The sequence below is a fragment of the Nilaparvata lugens genome, chromosome 7 (genome assembly GCF_014356525.2).
Source record: "Nilaparvata lugens isolate BPH chromosome 7, ASM1435652v1, whole genome shotgun sequence".
Lineage (NCBI taxonomy): Eukaryota > Metazoa > Arthropoda > Insecta > Hemiptera > Delphacidae > Nilaparvata > Nilaparvata lugens.
Window position 1 is genome coordinate 6,699,010 of NC_052510.1, and position 14,393 is coordinate 6,713,402.

At 34.4% G+C, this 14,393-nt stretch overlaps 1 protein-coding gene across 1 annotated transcript in view; it reads left to right on the forward strand.

The window, feature by feature from the left end:
* The window catches only part of LOC111056335 (proto-oncogene tyrosine-protein kinase ROS), a 163,642-nt gene that overhangs the window by 136,066 nt on the left and 13,183 nt on the right, over positions 1 to 14,393 (forward strand). The window contains 6 exon segments of the mRNA XM_039433568.1: positions 20 to 167; positions 1,858 to 2,108; positions 3,492 to 3,649; positions 4,759 to 4,964; positions 6,992 to 7,252; positions 12,910 to 13,149. Of these exon segments, the coding sequence (XP_039289502.1) occupies positions 20 to 167; positions 1,858 to 2,108; positions 3,492 to 3,649; positions 4,759 to 4,964; positions 6,992 to 7,252; positions 12,910 to 13,149 (1,264 nt within the window).

A 14,393-nucleotide genomic window follows, 5' to 3' on the forward strand; every position in this document is an offset into this window, starting at 1 on the left:
GAATGTAATTAATTTACAGAAAACGTTCGACCGAATAGTGGAAGTCCATGGACTACAGCCATATACCAACTACTCATTCTTTGTGGCATTTGAGAATCACTACAGTGAACTGCAGGGCATGCCTCTAGTATTGGGACCATCAGCCGTCATACAAACAACGCCCGGAGGTAACAATTTTTTATTAATACATTTCAATATAAAATATTCATTACATTTCACTAATATATTAATATATTGTTTTTTTCTTTCTACTTGAAACTTCGTTCATACAAATCTCTTCTTCATACTGATACTTCTTCTTCCACGAATTCTATATTCATTTTTCTTCTGCTTCACATAAAATTATGGTTAACAACTTGATTCGAGTTCACGAAACTTGCATGAAGTTGCAAATTTTCATACCTTGTCTTTCTCTCTCTTGTATTATTCTTCCTTCCTCTAGTATTCGTAATTCTTTCTTTCAAATCAAAGTTTCCTTATTTTGTTTATCCGGCGCTACAGCCCTAGGTGAGCCCTGTCCTCCTTCACAACACGCCTCCATTCTTCTCTGTTCATGGCTCTTTCTTTCCATCCTCTCACCCCCATCTTTCTCAGGTCATCCATCACTTGGTCCACCCACCTGTTCCTTGGCCTACCATTTTTCGTCTGCTGTGCAACTTGCTATTGAATACTATTTTTGGTGTTCTAGCCTCACTCATCCTCATCACATGCCCCAACCACCTTATTCTTTGAGCCTTAACGAAGCCTACTATATTAATTTTCTCCTTTTATTAATGTTTCTATTTATTCATTTTTTCTTATTCGCCATCGCTGCTCATTAACCTGAACGGGACCGTAAATTCAAATCAAAGTTTATTCATCAAAAACGATTACAATATAAATTTGAATACTATAACATTTAATACAAATACAACAAAGAAGTTTTAAGCATTGAATAATTTCTTAATAGGCATAGATAATTTAATGAATAAATATACACCCCACTATGAATGACATGTGTTGGGGTATAATAGGCCAGTCACTATTATACATTGGTGCATGCAATTTATACCGTAGTTCTGATTTTTCAATATATTATTTGGGTACATAAGAGAAGTCCAGAGCCAATTTTTTCATGCAAAATTTCCTTGTGCTAGATACAGAGTGGCCCAAAAACCTCGTATTTTCGGCTCATTTTCCAGTTTTCAGCTATTTCTGCAGAATCTCGTACTCTGACAGAAAAATTTGCTCGCGCCTTTTTTTAGATTATAAAATTCTGAAAAAATGAGATCATTCGAAACTCTCTATCTCCAATGAGTACTGAGTTATAATTTTTCAAAAATGAGTAAAATTTGAAGAAAAAATCACAAGGAAATTTTGCATGAAGAAATTGGTCCTGGACTTCTCTTATGTACCCAAATAACATATTAAAAAATCAGAACTACAATATAAATTGCAAGAACACCCCCTTTTTCATGTCTATATTAACTGGACTATAAGTTTATAAGTTGCTTGTTGCGTGTTATTATTACTATTTACAAACTTCATTCTGTGATTTAGTAAGAAGTACTAAGAAAGAGTACTTTCTCCAGTACTCTTCTTTCTTTCTATAGTCCAGTATTCTTTTTTATTCCTCTAGTATTTTTCATTCTTTCTTTCTCTAGTAAAGTATTATTTCATCTCTAGTAAAGTATTATTACATCTCTAGTCAAGTATTATTACATCTCTAGTCTAGAATTCGTCTTTCTCCTTCTACTATCCTTCTTTCTTTCTCTAATCCAGTATTCTTCTTACTTTGTGTCTCTAGTCCAGTATTCGTTTTTTCTATTTGTTTCGTCTAAATGACGTTTATAACCAAGTTGCACTGTATATTCGCAGCACCCCTGCTACCAAACAACCTACGCGTGACCGTTCTGGACCCCCTGGCAGTGCGTGTGTCCTGGGAGACGCCCCCCCAGCAGCCGCACACACACGCGGTGCGTTACGCCGTGCTGTGGCGGATGGAGGGAGCCGTGCAGGGGGTGCGGCGCAACGGCGAACAGCCGGTACTCAGGGACCAAGAGGGCGGCGACAGATTGTATGCCGTCGACCTACATAAACTCAATGCCGACCAGGAGTACTCCATCTCGGTAAGTCTACAAAAATGTTTAACCTTCCGGCAATCGCGCTGTTGTGAAAAGTACAACAGTGTCAGTTTTTTTGCTGCACAAAACTATTGAATGGGGTGGTACAGTGATGCATTCCATAATTTTCCCCTCATCACTCCACTGAGTTGCAGTATCAACCGAGCAATGGTTCAGTCTTCAGGTGTCATTTAGTCGCGACAGTGCATAAGATGGGAAAACACTGTATACGGGGACTGTAAACGAACCAATAACACAGAATTGATGGCTCTGCTTGATGTACCTTATTGGACTATGAAATGCTAATCATCCAAATATTCATATGCGTAAAATAATCCAAAAAGATGGGAAAAGTAATTATACAATGAATTAATATGTTTAGACAGTAAACTACATAGATAGATATATAAATGACTTTTTCTACACTTTACAATAAAAGTGAAGTGGGCGGAATTGGGGTAATAAGAGCCCCTTCTTCCATTTAACCCACATACAGAGATTCTTCGTGAACTAGATTAGATTAGAGTTCTTTATTTATGTAAGTTACAATGAATTAGAGAGTTGCAACGTATCACCAACAATGGAAAAAGCATGCTGAACAAATGTCAGCTGATGTTGTACTGAAAGGACGTAACTCTAAAAAGCTCCTTGTGTATCTTTTCGGATGCAACATGTTGCTTCTGAGAAGATACAGAAGATCATCAGTTGCTTATGGAAAGATACATTTTCAAAAAAAGTTCGATGTTACTGGGTACTCATATCTTTCTCCACTGCCATTAAACTTAGCATGGGTACCATGCTAGTGAAGACTTCTACATTTGTCAATAATGAAACTTCAAAGTTCCCACTTCAAAGGTTCCCAAACAAGGAAAATTTTGTCATTTTAAAACAATTAAATTACGACATATTAATAAAAGCTATTGAGTAGAAGCTATAAGAAGTAATAGCTTTTATTTTTATAAATACCTGACTGCCATGTCGTAATTTAGTTGTTTGAAAGTGATTATTTAACAAGCAGTTCGTAATGGAATCAAATATTGAAGAAAATTGTGTGTTAAAAATTAACAGAGGTTCCATTCAGTCATCTCAATAGCGTGCTTTTAAACAATTTCAACTCATCTATTATTTTATTTATTATTTTTATATATATTTCATGTATTATTTAATTTTATTATTTTTATTTATCATATATTATTTAATTTTTTATTATCATGTATCAGGCTTCCAAACAAGGGAAATCATATGACTTTCCAATTTTGTATGCACGAAATTAACAATAGTTTAATTTATTAGACTGTTCTTTCAAACCTCAATTTCTGCTTATCAAATTGTCGTTTTTAAATTTATTCAATGTTTTTGATAATAGAGACCTATTTTTCTAATTTTAAGGTTCGAGCCTACTCAGAAAGCACGGACATGTTTTCGGAAACAAGTTCGATTTCAGTGAAAACCTATCCGCTGCCAAACAATATAACTCTGGTAGAAGCACAGCCGTATTCTTTGAATATCTCTTGGGACCCTAGGATTCCCAGCACTCCTTATCTACAGTAAGTAGGCCTACTATATATCAATGAATTTCAGTAGATCAAATTCTCAAGTAATTTTGATTTTCTCTATTCAATTTATTCTAGGGGATCTTGGAGCTCAACCCTTGGAGTGCAACTAATCGTTTAAAGAGTGAGAGGTTTCTCAGGAGTTTGACATTTTCATGATGTAGAGAGAGAGAATAATTTGAATCGAATCTTGAAGCTTCATGTCACCCTTCACGAGGTTCGATTCATTGAGACAAGGAACACAAAAAAATTACGAAATAATTTATATTTTTGATAGTATATTGTATGGTAAACAAAATAATTTCTCCAAATATAATTTTTCAACAATGGAGAATTGGTCTTTACAAGGGCAAATAATGTTGAAAAATCTAAATACAGAGTTGTCAAATACACAAAACATCTAAAGGTTAGGTTTCAGAATCCCATGGGTAGTTTCTTTTAGAACACTCTGTATTTTCTAAAGCTTGTTTAAGGATCGAATGTTTTGTCAGATAATTTGATAATAATCATTATTCCAGAATCATCTCTTAAAACAGTACCTACCATGGTTGAAATTTTCATTCAGAAGCTGGAATATATTTATCATATATAACCTATTTATATTTAGGAAACAATTTTCCAAAAATGTTCGAAAATTTGAAATTTTCATGAAAATCTATAAAGAGATTTGTTTTTCACAAAATACATTGTAGAATATTTTTTTCGTGTATTTTTATTAATTATTTTAGAACTAAATTATTACCTTGAATTAAGTTTGTAGCGTGAATGTTGATGTTGTGGAACTTTTCCATAATTGAATAGACTTAAAACGTTGTCAAAGCATGCTCCTGTATAATATTAATTTTTATTTAATCACAGTGGATTTTTGACAACGTTTTAAGTCTATTCAATTATTACCTTGAACATTTTCATTGTATTTTATATGCTTGGAAAGATTGTATTTTATGTTCTGTCTGATTGGAAATAAAAATTATTATTTTATTGATTATCATAAAAGAATGGTTATGGCTTTGAACTGGAATCTTATTACAAAAAATAGGTAGCGACGATATCTCCAATATTTTTAGTCTAACAACACTAATAAAATTGTTGAAATTTGTCAGATATGAAATGCAGTATTACAACTCGACCACAGACGGATGGACAACAGTAGCGGTGTCCCACACATCGACAGAAGGCATCAACTACTTCTACATGGAAAGACTGAGCCCAAAAACCAAGTACAAATTCCGACTGAATATGCTCTACTCACCGACAGCTGAGCCATTTTATTGGCATCCTGACGACCGATTTACGTTCAGAACTTTGGGTGAGTTTAGAAAATTCACTAAACAATAACTGATTTGAATCCCCTTCCTATCAGAACTTTTATGAAAATTCCAAAATTCATCATTCTACAGTAAGTTTCATTTTATACTTACAAATAACCTCATTGCTTCTCATTAAATTTAAATTCAAATTAATTTATTGTTGTGACATTACAAAAAAATAATACAAACAAGTAAAGAAAATAACAGCATTGGCTAAGCAAATAACTGATGCATTAACATTTCGTTCCTATTGTATGGAGATATGTCATAATCAGATATGAGATAATCATTACTGAAACTTGAAAGTGAAATTCTTTGTACAGTGAATATCTTCAATGATAGAATAACTTTAAAATTGAACCATGTTGTGAAAAATAAAGATATATGTTGGAAAGAGTATTTTGATTTTTAATTTTCAAGTGAATATTATTTTTATTTATTTATTTATTTATTAGATAGAGCGAACAATACAATAGTCGGAAAAGAAAAAACAGGCTATTGCCCAAAACTTCTTCAATTTCCTGATTTTGTCACAAATTGTCCAAATATTATGTAGGTTATGTTCACTTCAATTTCAACACCAAATCTTCAATCTGAAACTATGAATCAGAATAAAACAAAGAATTTCAAATTTAGATAGATTGATAATGAAACTTCCGTTAAAACTTTCGTTATCACAATGAGAACGTGAGCTAAACTGTCCAAGTTTTAACTTTCTTCTGAAACTCTTAATTAAGTACTCATCATTTGACAAATAATCTACAGTCTACCAAACGATCACCAATCTATAATATCCTCATCATCTCCCTTCTTTATAAGAAAACAAAGAAAGGAGAAAAAGATTCGTCTTCTTCTCTGTTCATCTTCTCCTTATTTACTTTATCTTCTCCTCGTTCTTCTTCTAATGTTTTTATCAACCATCTATTTTCCATAAAAAAATCAATATTAAAATAATTATTCTCACTATCCCGATTTTTTTATGATTTTTGAACCATCTTATTTTCAATACTGTTGTAATCATCCGGAATTTTATGTACGATATACATATTTACATGAATATACATAGTTCCACTACTGCAACAATTTAACAATTCTCAATCAACTATTACCACCACATTGTAATTGTTGAGGTGATCCACAACCTACCAATCTATTTGAAACAACTCTCCCACTTCTCCACCCATGTATTATCAATACAAATACAATATTCGATTAATATTCTCATTTTTAAAGATTCAAATAATACTACTGAGAATATTTTATAGATTTTTGGACCCACATAATAATTAATATCGGGGACCGAGCTTCGCTCTGGAGTACAAAAGCATGGAAAATTTATTACGAAAGAAGAAATTATAATAACATTCATAAGAAATGTTCTATCTAATCACAGTAAATTGAGATTAATTCCCAGAGGAATGCAAAAATTTCCCTCGCAAAAACCCAGTTGCACAAAGCCGGTTAAATTTTAATCCTGATTAACTTCACGTGAACCAAATCAGAGAAGACAATTTCAAAAAGATGGTTCTACTGGAATTAATCAGGATTGAAAATAACCCGGCTTTTTTTGCAACCGGCACTAAGTACCTGATTGAATGATTACAAAAGTTCAAAAGCTGAGTCATCATTTTGACACAGTCCCACACACATGAACTCGCTCACTCACTTCCATCACCAACAGACGACGAAATAATTATTATCAACTGTTTTTCCAAGGATGAATAATGATTATCCTTTTAATGTCCTTCAGCGAATTTTCCCAGTGATGAGACCTAGTGCAATCGAATCTTTATATTATGAACCTACTATGTTCTGAATTTAGTGAGAATCGTTAGAGCCGTTTTCGAGTTCCGGTGAAATACAAACATATATAAACAATTAAACATCTAAACTTATAAACAGACGTTGCTCGTTTAATAGTATAGGATTTACACTACTGTTTCAATTTACCAGTTTCCAATCAACTATTTCCACTATTTTTCAATGTTTATTATTTTCCAATTTTCAATATTTGTTTGTTTTGTAGGTGACCGACCCACCCCTCCCGGTACCCCCACCCTACAGCACCTCCGCGGCGAGGTGTACCAGGTGGCCTGGGAGGCGGCCAGGGAGAACGGAGGCACCATAGAGCTGTACGCACTGGAGGGAAGGCACAGTCACTCGGCTGGTGACCAAGAGATGGCACTGGAGGGCAGACACAGTCACTCCGAAGAGGCGACGCGTGACAAACGGGAAGCCAACCACACACCTCCCGGCGAAGAGTGGGTGCTCTATCATAATGGCACTGGTGAGTGAAACAACAATTATAATGAGGTCCACATTATAATGGCAGTGAAGAAAGATAGGAGAAAAACATTGCGATCCTCTGTCTTGTCAATGACTTCTATAGACGGTAGCTGATACAGGTTTATTGATGTAATATTAACTGTTCATTCTCGTTTAAAATAATCAATTATATTTTATGAAGCATTAAATTATATTTTTTAATAATTTCATTATGAATTTACATAATTAAGATAAAATATTTAGTTGATTAATTATTAATTCTACATTGTCAAAAGATGATCTGGCAACAGAGCAAAGCGAGAAAGAGATAGGGCTATCAACTTTGTTGAATGATAGCAATACCATTGCTATAAAAACACTGTCATTATAACGTGGACCTCACTATAATATGGATTAGCATAGAGTTGAAATTTTTATGGATTGAGTGCCAAATACATTGGCAAAAAGGTGTACAACGTGGACTAAAGGTTTAGACCGAAAAGTAAAGGTTAACAGGTTAGGAATCATTACCGGTTCCGAATCTCTGTGCCTCTAAAATCAACCCATCTCTTCCTGGCACGTCCACGATCTCTTCTTCCAAATAAGATTTACACAGAGTTTAAGATCACTTGAATCTTTCAGGACTTGACTTGGGCTAGGCGTACACCAGTTAGTCAAGACAAGACATAATCAGACACGTTTAGTCACAATACTTCACATTGTTGCTTATGACGCAACTCACACTGATTAGTCAGTGAAGACATGTCTTCATAAGCAACAATATTGTGACTAAACGGGACTAGTCTTGTACTGACTGACCAGTGTACGCCCAGCCCAAGGGTGAGACCACATAAGGCGTTTTTCAGACGAGTCGGGTTTGATTGAGTTGACGTTCGAGAATCAGCTGATCAGCCAATCGGAGAGCTGTCTGCCCTGCCGGCTAGTCTAAAAACGCTTGAAAAACGCCTAATGTGGTCCCACACTAAGGTGAAGAAAGTATACAGGCTTTAAGGTTTAAGGTAGAAGGTTAAAGGTTATGAGCTATTGTATTTTTAAAATAATATGAAGACTGTTCTAATCTGTACTATTAATAAGGGAAAGAACTGGCTTATGCACGTACGGGATAGGAAAGTTATGTTTGACGCATCATCAAGTCTGAACTACTGGACTGATCAACTTGACATTTTGTATATAGATTCTTAAATAACCGAGGATGGTTATAGGCGTATTTCAATTCTTCAAGATTTCATTACATCTAGTTTTTAGTTGGTCAAATTTCTAAAATATTTTAGTATGGTTATTCATGTATGATTTTTTTGTCAGGTGTCCGAAATGAGACTAGCTGGTAACCCGTGCTCCGATCGCATAGTCGGGACTCAGTTTCGGACACCTGACAAAAAAAATCATACATGAATAACCATACTAAAATACATGGCTACAAATTGAATAATGATGATATCCACACTAGATACATTATAAACTGTTTATGAAGGTTTATACAAATTGTATTTGGAACACCTAAACAGGTGAGTGACTAGGCGAGTAGGCCTAACACCTACCAACGACACATCATTACTCTGTTGCATCTCCATACTTTTCACTGTTAAAATTCAACTTGAATTTTAAAAATCTGGTGTGGTACACTCACACTACTTTCCTTGCTCATTGATCTATAAGCCTCATTCTTAAACGAGGATAATCTAGGGGAATAACATTATGCCGATTGGCGGCTTAATAATTTTATTAAAAGTACGATTATACTATTGTTTTTGTTTTCAGAGTACATTTTCCTTTTGTTTGAATTATGAAATTTAAGGATTTTTTAAAAGTTGTCAAAACAGCTGTTCTACAAATAAAATATCGACGTGTGTTCTTTTGAATAAACTGCTCTACCCACCTACCTCAAGCACGAGAAGGAGGTTACAAAGTAAATTTCTCAAGAATGGGGTGGACCCCCTGTTAGTTTCTCAGGAAGGAAACTCATGCTAGTTTATAGAGCTGATATATAACTATACAGGGTATGAATTTGAAAAAATCGGTCAAGTCATTTTTTGAGAAAATCGTGAAAAACATGTTTTTATTTTGCGATTATCCGCCATTTTTCTCAAGAATATTACGGAGCTCCTGCAATTTTCCAAGAAATGAGACTCATGTCAGTTGATAGGGCTTATAAATAGCTATCCATGGTAAAAATTTGAAGAAAATCGTTAGAGCCGTTTTCGAGAAAACTGTGAAAAACATGGTTTTTTAGTGATTATTCGCCATTTTTCTCAAGAATATTACGGAGCTCCTGCAATTTTCCCAGAAATGAGACTCAAGTAAGTTGATAGGGCTTATAAATAGCTATCTAGGGTATAAATTTGAAGAAAATCGTTAGAGCCGTTTTCGAGAAAACCGTGAATAACATGGTTTTTTAGTGATTATCCGCCATTTTTCACAAAAATATTACGGAGCTCCTGCAATTTTCCCAGAAATGAGACTCATGTCAGTTGATAGGGCTTATAAATAGCTATCAATGGTATAAATTTGAAGAAAATCGTTAGAGCCGTTTTCGAGAAAACCGTCAAAAACATGGTTTTTTAGTAATTATCCGCCATCTTGAATTGAATTTTATTGAATTTCTTATTGTCGGGTCCTTATGGTATAAGGACGTTAAGTTTAAAATTTCAAGTCAATCGGTTGATTAGGAATGGAGTTATCGTGTTCACAGACATACACACATACACACACACATACACACACACACACACACACACACAGACCAACACCCAAAAATCATGTTTTTGGACTCAGGGGACCTTGAAACGTATAGAAAACTTGAAATTTGGGTACCTTAATTTTTTTTGGAAAGCAATACTTTCCTTACCTATGGTAGTAGGGCAAGGAAAGTATAAAAAACACCTTTGGAGTGAAAATGCACTTACATTGGTAGTGACGATCGTTTCGACCTGTTGTTGGTCATCATCAGATTCGCATGAGTCGATCCTGAATCACTCGCATGAGTCTGATGATGACCAACAACAGGTCGAAACGATCGTCACTACCAATGTAAGTGCATTTTCACTCCAAAAGTGTTTTTTAAGACACATCATTCGTACAATGTTCAACTGAATTTTTATATTTGTATGTTCATGTGTTTATTGGATAGTGTTGAGTTAAGATTGTCCTTATTGAATGCCTCATAAGATCAATTTAATAGTTTGTAACACACAGCACCCTTATTTTTATGGAAATTAATTCACGTTCTATAGGTACAAGTCATTGAAAAGGAAATTATAAATTAGATACTTCAGTGCAGTATACGGTATAGTAGTAGTAGTATTGAAATCTGTTCAATTACTTTTTGAAAACTTTTCCCACTTTTTTTAAATAAATTATATTGTATTGATGTGCATAGCATAACATAAAAGTACCACAGGCTCAACCCCAAAACGGTTCCAATTCTAATATAATTAATCTTACTAACATAGCTTATCAAAACTTGACATCGTCATATCTTAAAAACTCTATTTCCATTGCAGAAGCTTAGAAACTCAATAAACTAAGAAAAACATAGAAACTCTATTTCCATTGTCTTTTGTCTCTTATCCAGTCTGAGGGTTGGCAGTCTGTATTTTCTAGTAGGGATGTTAATGTTTCAACAGATAACTTTGTAGCAACTCTACAAAGCTATATTGAAAAATCCACTATAAATGTAGCCAAATCTAGTTCGAGGTTTAAAAAAATCAAGCCATGGATTACTCAAGGTTTAGTATTTTCTATTAGAAGAAAGCAAGCTCTATTTAACAAATGTAAAAAGGAACCATTCAATTTAAATCTGAGAAATTATTTTAGAAGTTATCGAAATAGATTGACAGTCCTTATTAGAGAAGCTAAACGATTGTATTATAGCAGAAAAAAATGATGTAAAACGGACTTGGAATGTAGTTAGGGAGGTAGCTGGTTGTAAAATAAGGAAGGAGTGTTTGGAAGAAATTGAAATTGATGGTAATGTCTATAGTGCTAGGGATAATCCCAATATATGTGCTAATGCTTTTAACGATTTTTTCATCTCTATAGGAGAGAAAATGGTACAAAATATTCCTAGTGAGCCTGGTGACGATTTGCAACCAGACAATCCCCACAATCCGCAAGATTATTTTACTTTTCAATATTTATCAGAGACTGAGGTTGTGGAGGCGATCGAGAGTCTTAGAGGTGCATCTGGGCCTGGTCATGATGGCATTACTGTATCTGTTTTAAAATCTGTTAAAAGTATTGTTGCCTCTCCACTCAAACACATTATTAATGTAAGTTTTGAACAAGGTATTTTTCCAGATTCTTTTAAAACAACTGTAGTAAAACCAATATTCAAATCACAAGACAAAAGGAAAATTACCAACTATAGACCTATAAGTTTACTTTCGAATTTGGCTAAAATAATTGAAAAATGTGTAAAGAGACAGCTACATAAATTTTTGGAACTGAATAATATTCTGTCAAAAAATCAATTTGGTTTTAGAGAGGGGATGGGAACACAGGAAGCAATTGCTGCTTTTGTTCAAGAAACAATCTTAAACTTGGATGTAGGTAGGAGACAAATAGCTATTTTTCTTGATCTTGCAAAAGCCTTTGATACAGTTTGCCATGATCGTCTACTTGATTGTCTCCGTAGCCTTGGTCTTCAGGATGTGGCACTGGGATGGTTTTGCAGTTATTTAAAGAATAGGCAACAATGTGTTAGAGTCAATAACACTGTTAGTGAATATAAATCTGTTAAAATGGGAATCCCGCAGGGAACAGTGATTGGACCTTGCCTCTTCCTGATCTATATTAATGACTTTTGTAACCTTAATTTAATCAATGGGAAAATATTGTCATTTGCAGACGATGCAGTTTTAATTTTTCATGAAGAAAACTGGGCTAGCACATATGACTCAGCTGCTAGGGGACTGGGAGAAGTAAAAAAATGGCTTGATAGAAGAAAACTGACTCTGAATTTGTCCAAAACAAAATACATCTCTTTTTCCTTGAATATACAGAATCAGCCAGTTAATATGTCACTTGTTTTGCATTCTCCAAATTGTCTTAGTCATGTAGATTTAGGGTGTTCAGTTAATTGTAATAAAATAGAGAAGGTTAGCAGTATCAGATATCTTGGAGTAATGGTTGATCAGCATTTAAAGTGGGATGTACATTTGTCGCAGCTTACTACACGATCTAGAAAACTTATTTATTTATTTGTGAAATTACGTTCTGTTTTGCCTATGAAAGTCATGAAGATGGTGTATTATGCACTGGCACAGTCATTGCTCCAATACGGTATAGTAGTAGTATTGAAATCTGTTCAATTACTTTTTGAAAACTTTTCCCACTTTTTTTTAATAAATTATATTGTATTGATGTGCATAGCATAACATAAAAGTACCACAGGCTCAACCCCAAAACGGTTCCAATTCTAATATCATTAATCTTACTAACATAGCTTATCAAAACTTGACATCGTCATATCTTAAAAACTCTATTTCCATTGCAGAAGCTTAGAAACTCAATAAACTAAGAAAAACATAGAAACTCTATTTCCATTGTAGTAGCCACGCTTAAGCGCCTGTTTAAAACGGTTCCAATTATAACAACTTATTAACATAGCTTATCAAAATTTGACATTTTCATAGCTTAAAAACTCTATTTCCATTGCAGAAACGTACTGGATAATCAAAGAGCTAGACACACGGTTGAAACACCAGTTCCGCGTTCGAGCCAAGAACCGCTACGGGTGGAGCGACTACAGCCAGCCCAGTGCCTGGTGCGACCTGACAGGTGGGGGCGCGGCCACCCTAAATGCCAATGCCACCCCTGACTACACTATGTTCCTGCACTGGTTCCTGCCTCCTGTTATCGTAATGGCTGTGGCGCTCATTATTATGCTCCTTATGTGTGGTAAGACAATAATAATACATACTCGTATTGGGAGAGATCTGGAAAATTCAGACCAAATGAGAATACAAATTCCTCCTCCTCCTTTACCTTCAATTCCTAGTCTCCCTCCTCTATATTCATATGCTCCTTTTTCTTTTTCTTATTCCTCATATCCACCTTCTCCTACTCCACTCCCCCTTCTAATTTTTTTCTTCTTCATCTTCTTCTTCCTCTCCTCCGCATCATTTTCATTCTTCTACTCCTCTATCTTCTCTACTGCCTCTTTCCTCTTCTGTTTCTCATTCACCTTCTCCATCTTTCTCTTCTTCTTCCCCTGCTCCCTATTATTCTATTCCTTCTGTCTTCTTCACTTCCTCTTTCCTCTTCTTCTTTTTTCCTACTCATAGTTAATCACATTTTTCTTCTTGTTGAACAATTTCTTATTTTTCAACCAATAATAGCTGATCAATACTGACATATGGAATTGAATATCACTACTAGTACTTCTGTGAACAGTAGACCTCACGCAGTTTTCTCACCCACAAGTATCTGATATGTCACCTGCTGCTCTAGTGGATTCAGTTGAATCACAATTCACAGTTGAATCATAATCTACTCTTAAAAACTGTTATTTGTTTTCTCCAATATCAAAAACTCACTTATATTAATAAACTCAGTTCACGTTTGAATTTGTATCCCATATGACAATTTATCCAGTTCCATGATAATCTTTCCATCTGATAAAAATATTTCTCAACTCTTTGAAAATTTTATTTTTTTAATCGAGAATATTATAATTTCTTTAGAATTATTTAGTTCATTTAATCATTTTTTTATTTTATCTTCAATCACCTATTAAGTTTGTTTTTCAAATGTGAGAATATTGATACTGATGGACACGCATCATAAAAAAATATTGAAACCCTACCTTATAGAAATAGACATGGCCAGACATGTGTGTAATGCATGCAATGAATAATCCACTTGTCAGCTGATTGATTATGAATAATTCTATAGTCTGATTTATCCTATCTTCAAAGAAGATGATATAATTATATAGTGATATCAGAGTATGGAGGATCCATACCTCACCACGTTCGGTCAACTTATGTCTATTATTACTGTTTTGGCCGGGTGAGAGTGTAAAAACCACACAATATGAGAGACTACCAGCGTCACGAAAAAGAACTACTAGTACTATCGGCTTGAGTAAGTAAACAGTGAAGTTTGCAACATAACTCCCTATACCATGGGATATCTTCTTG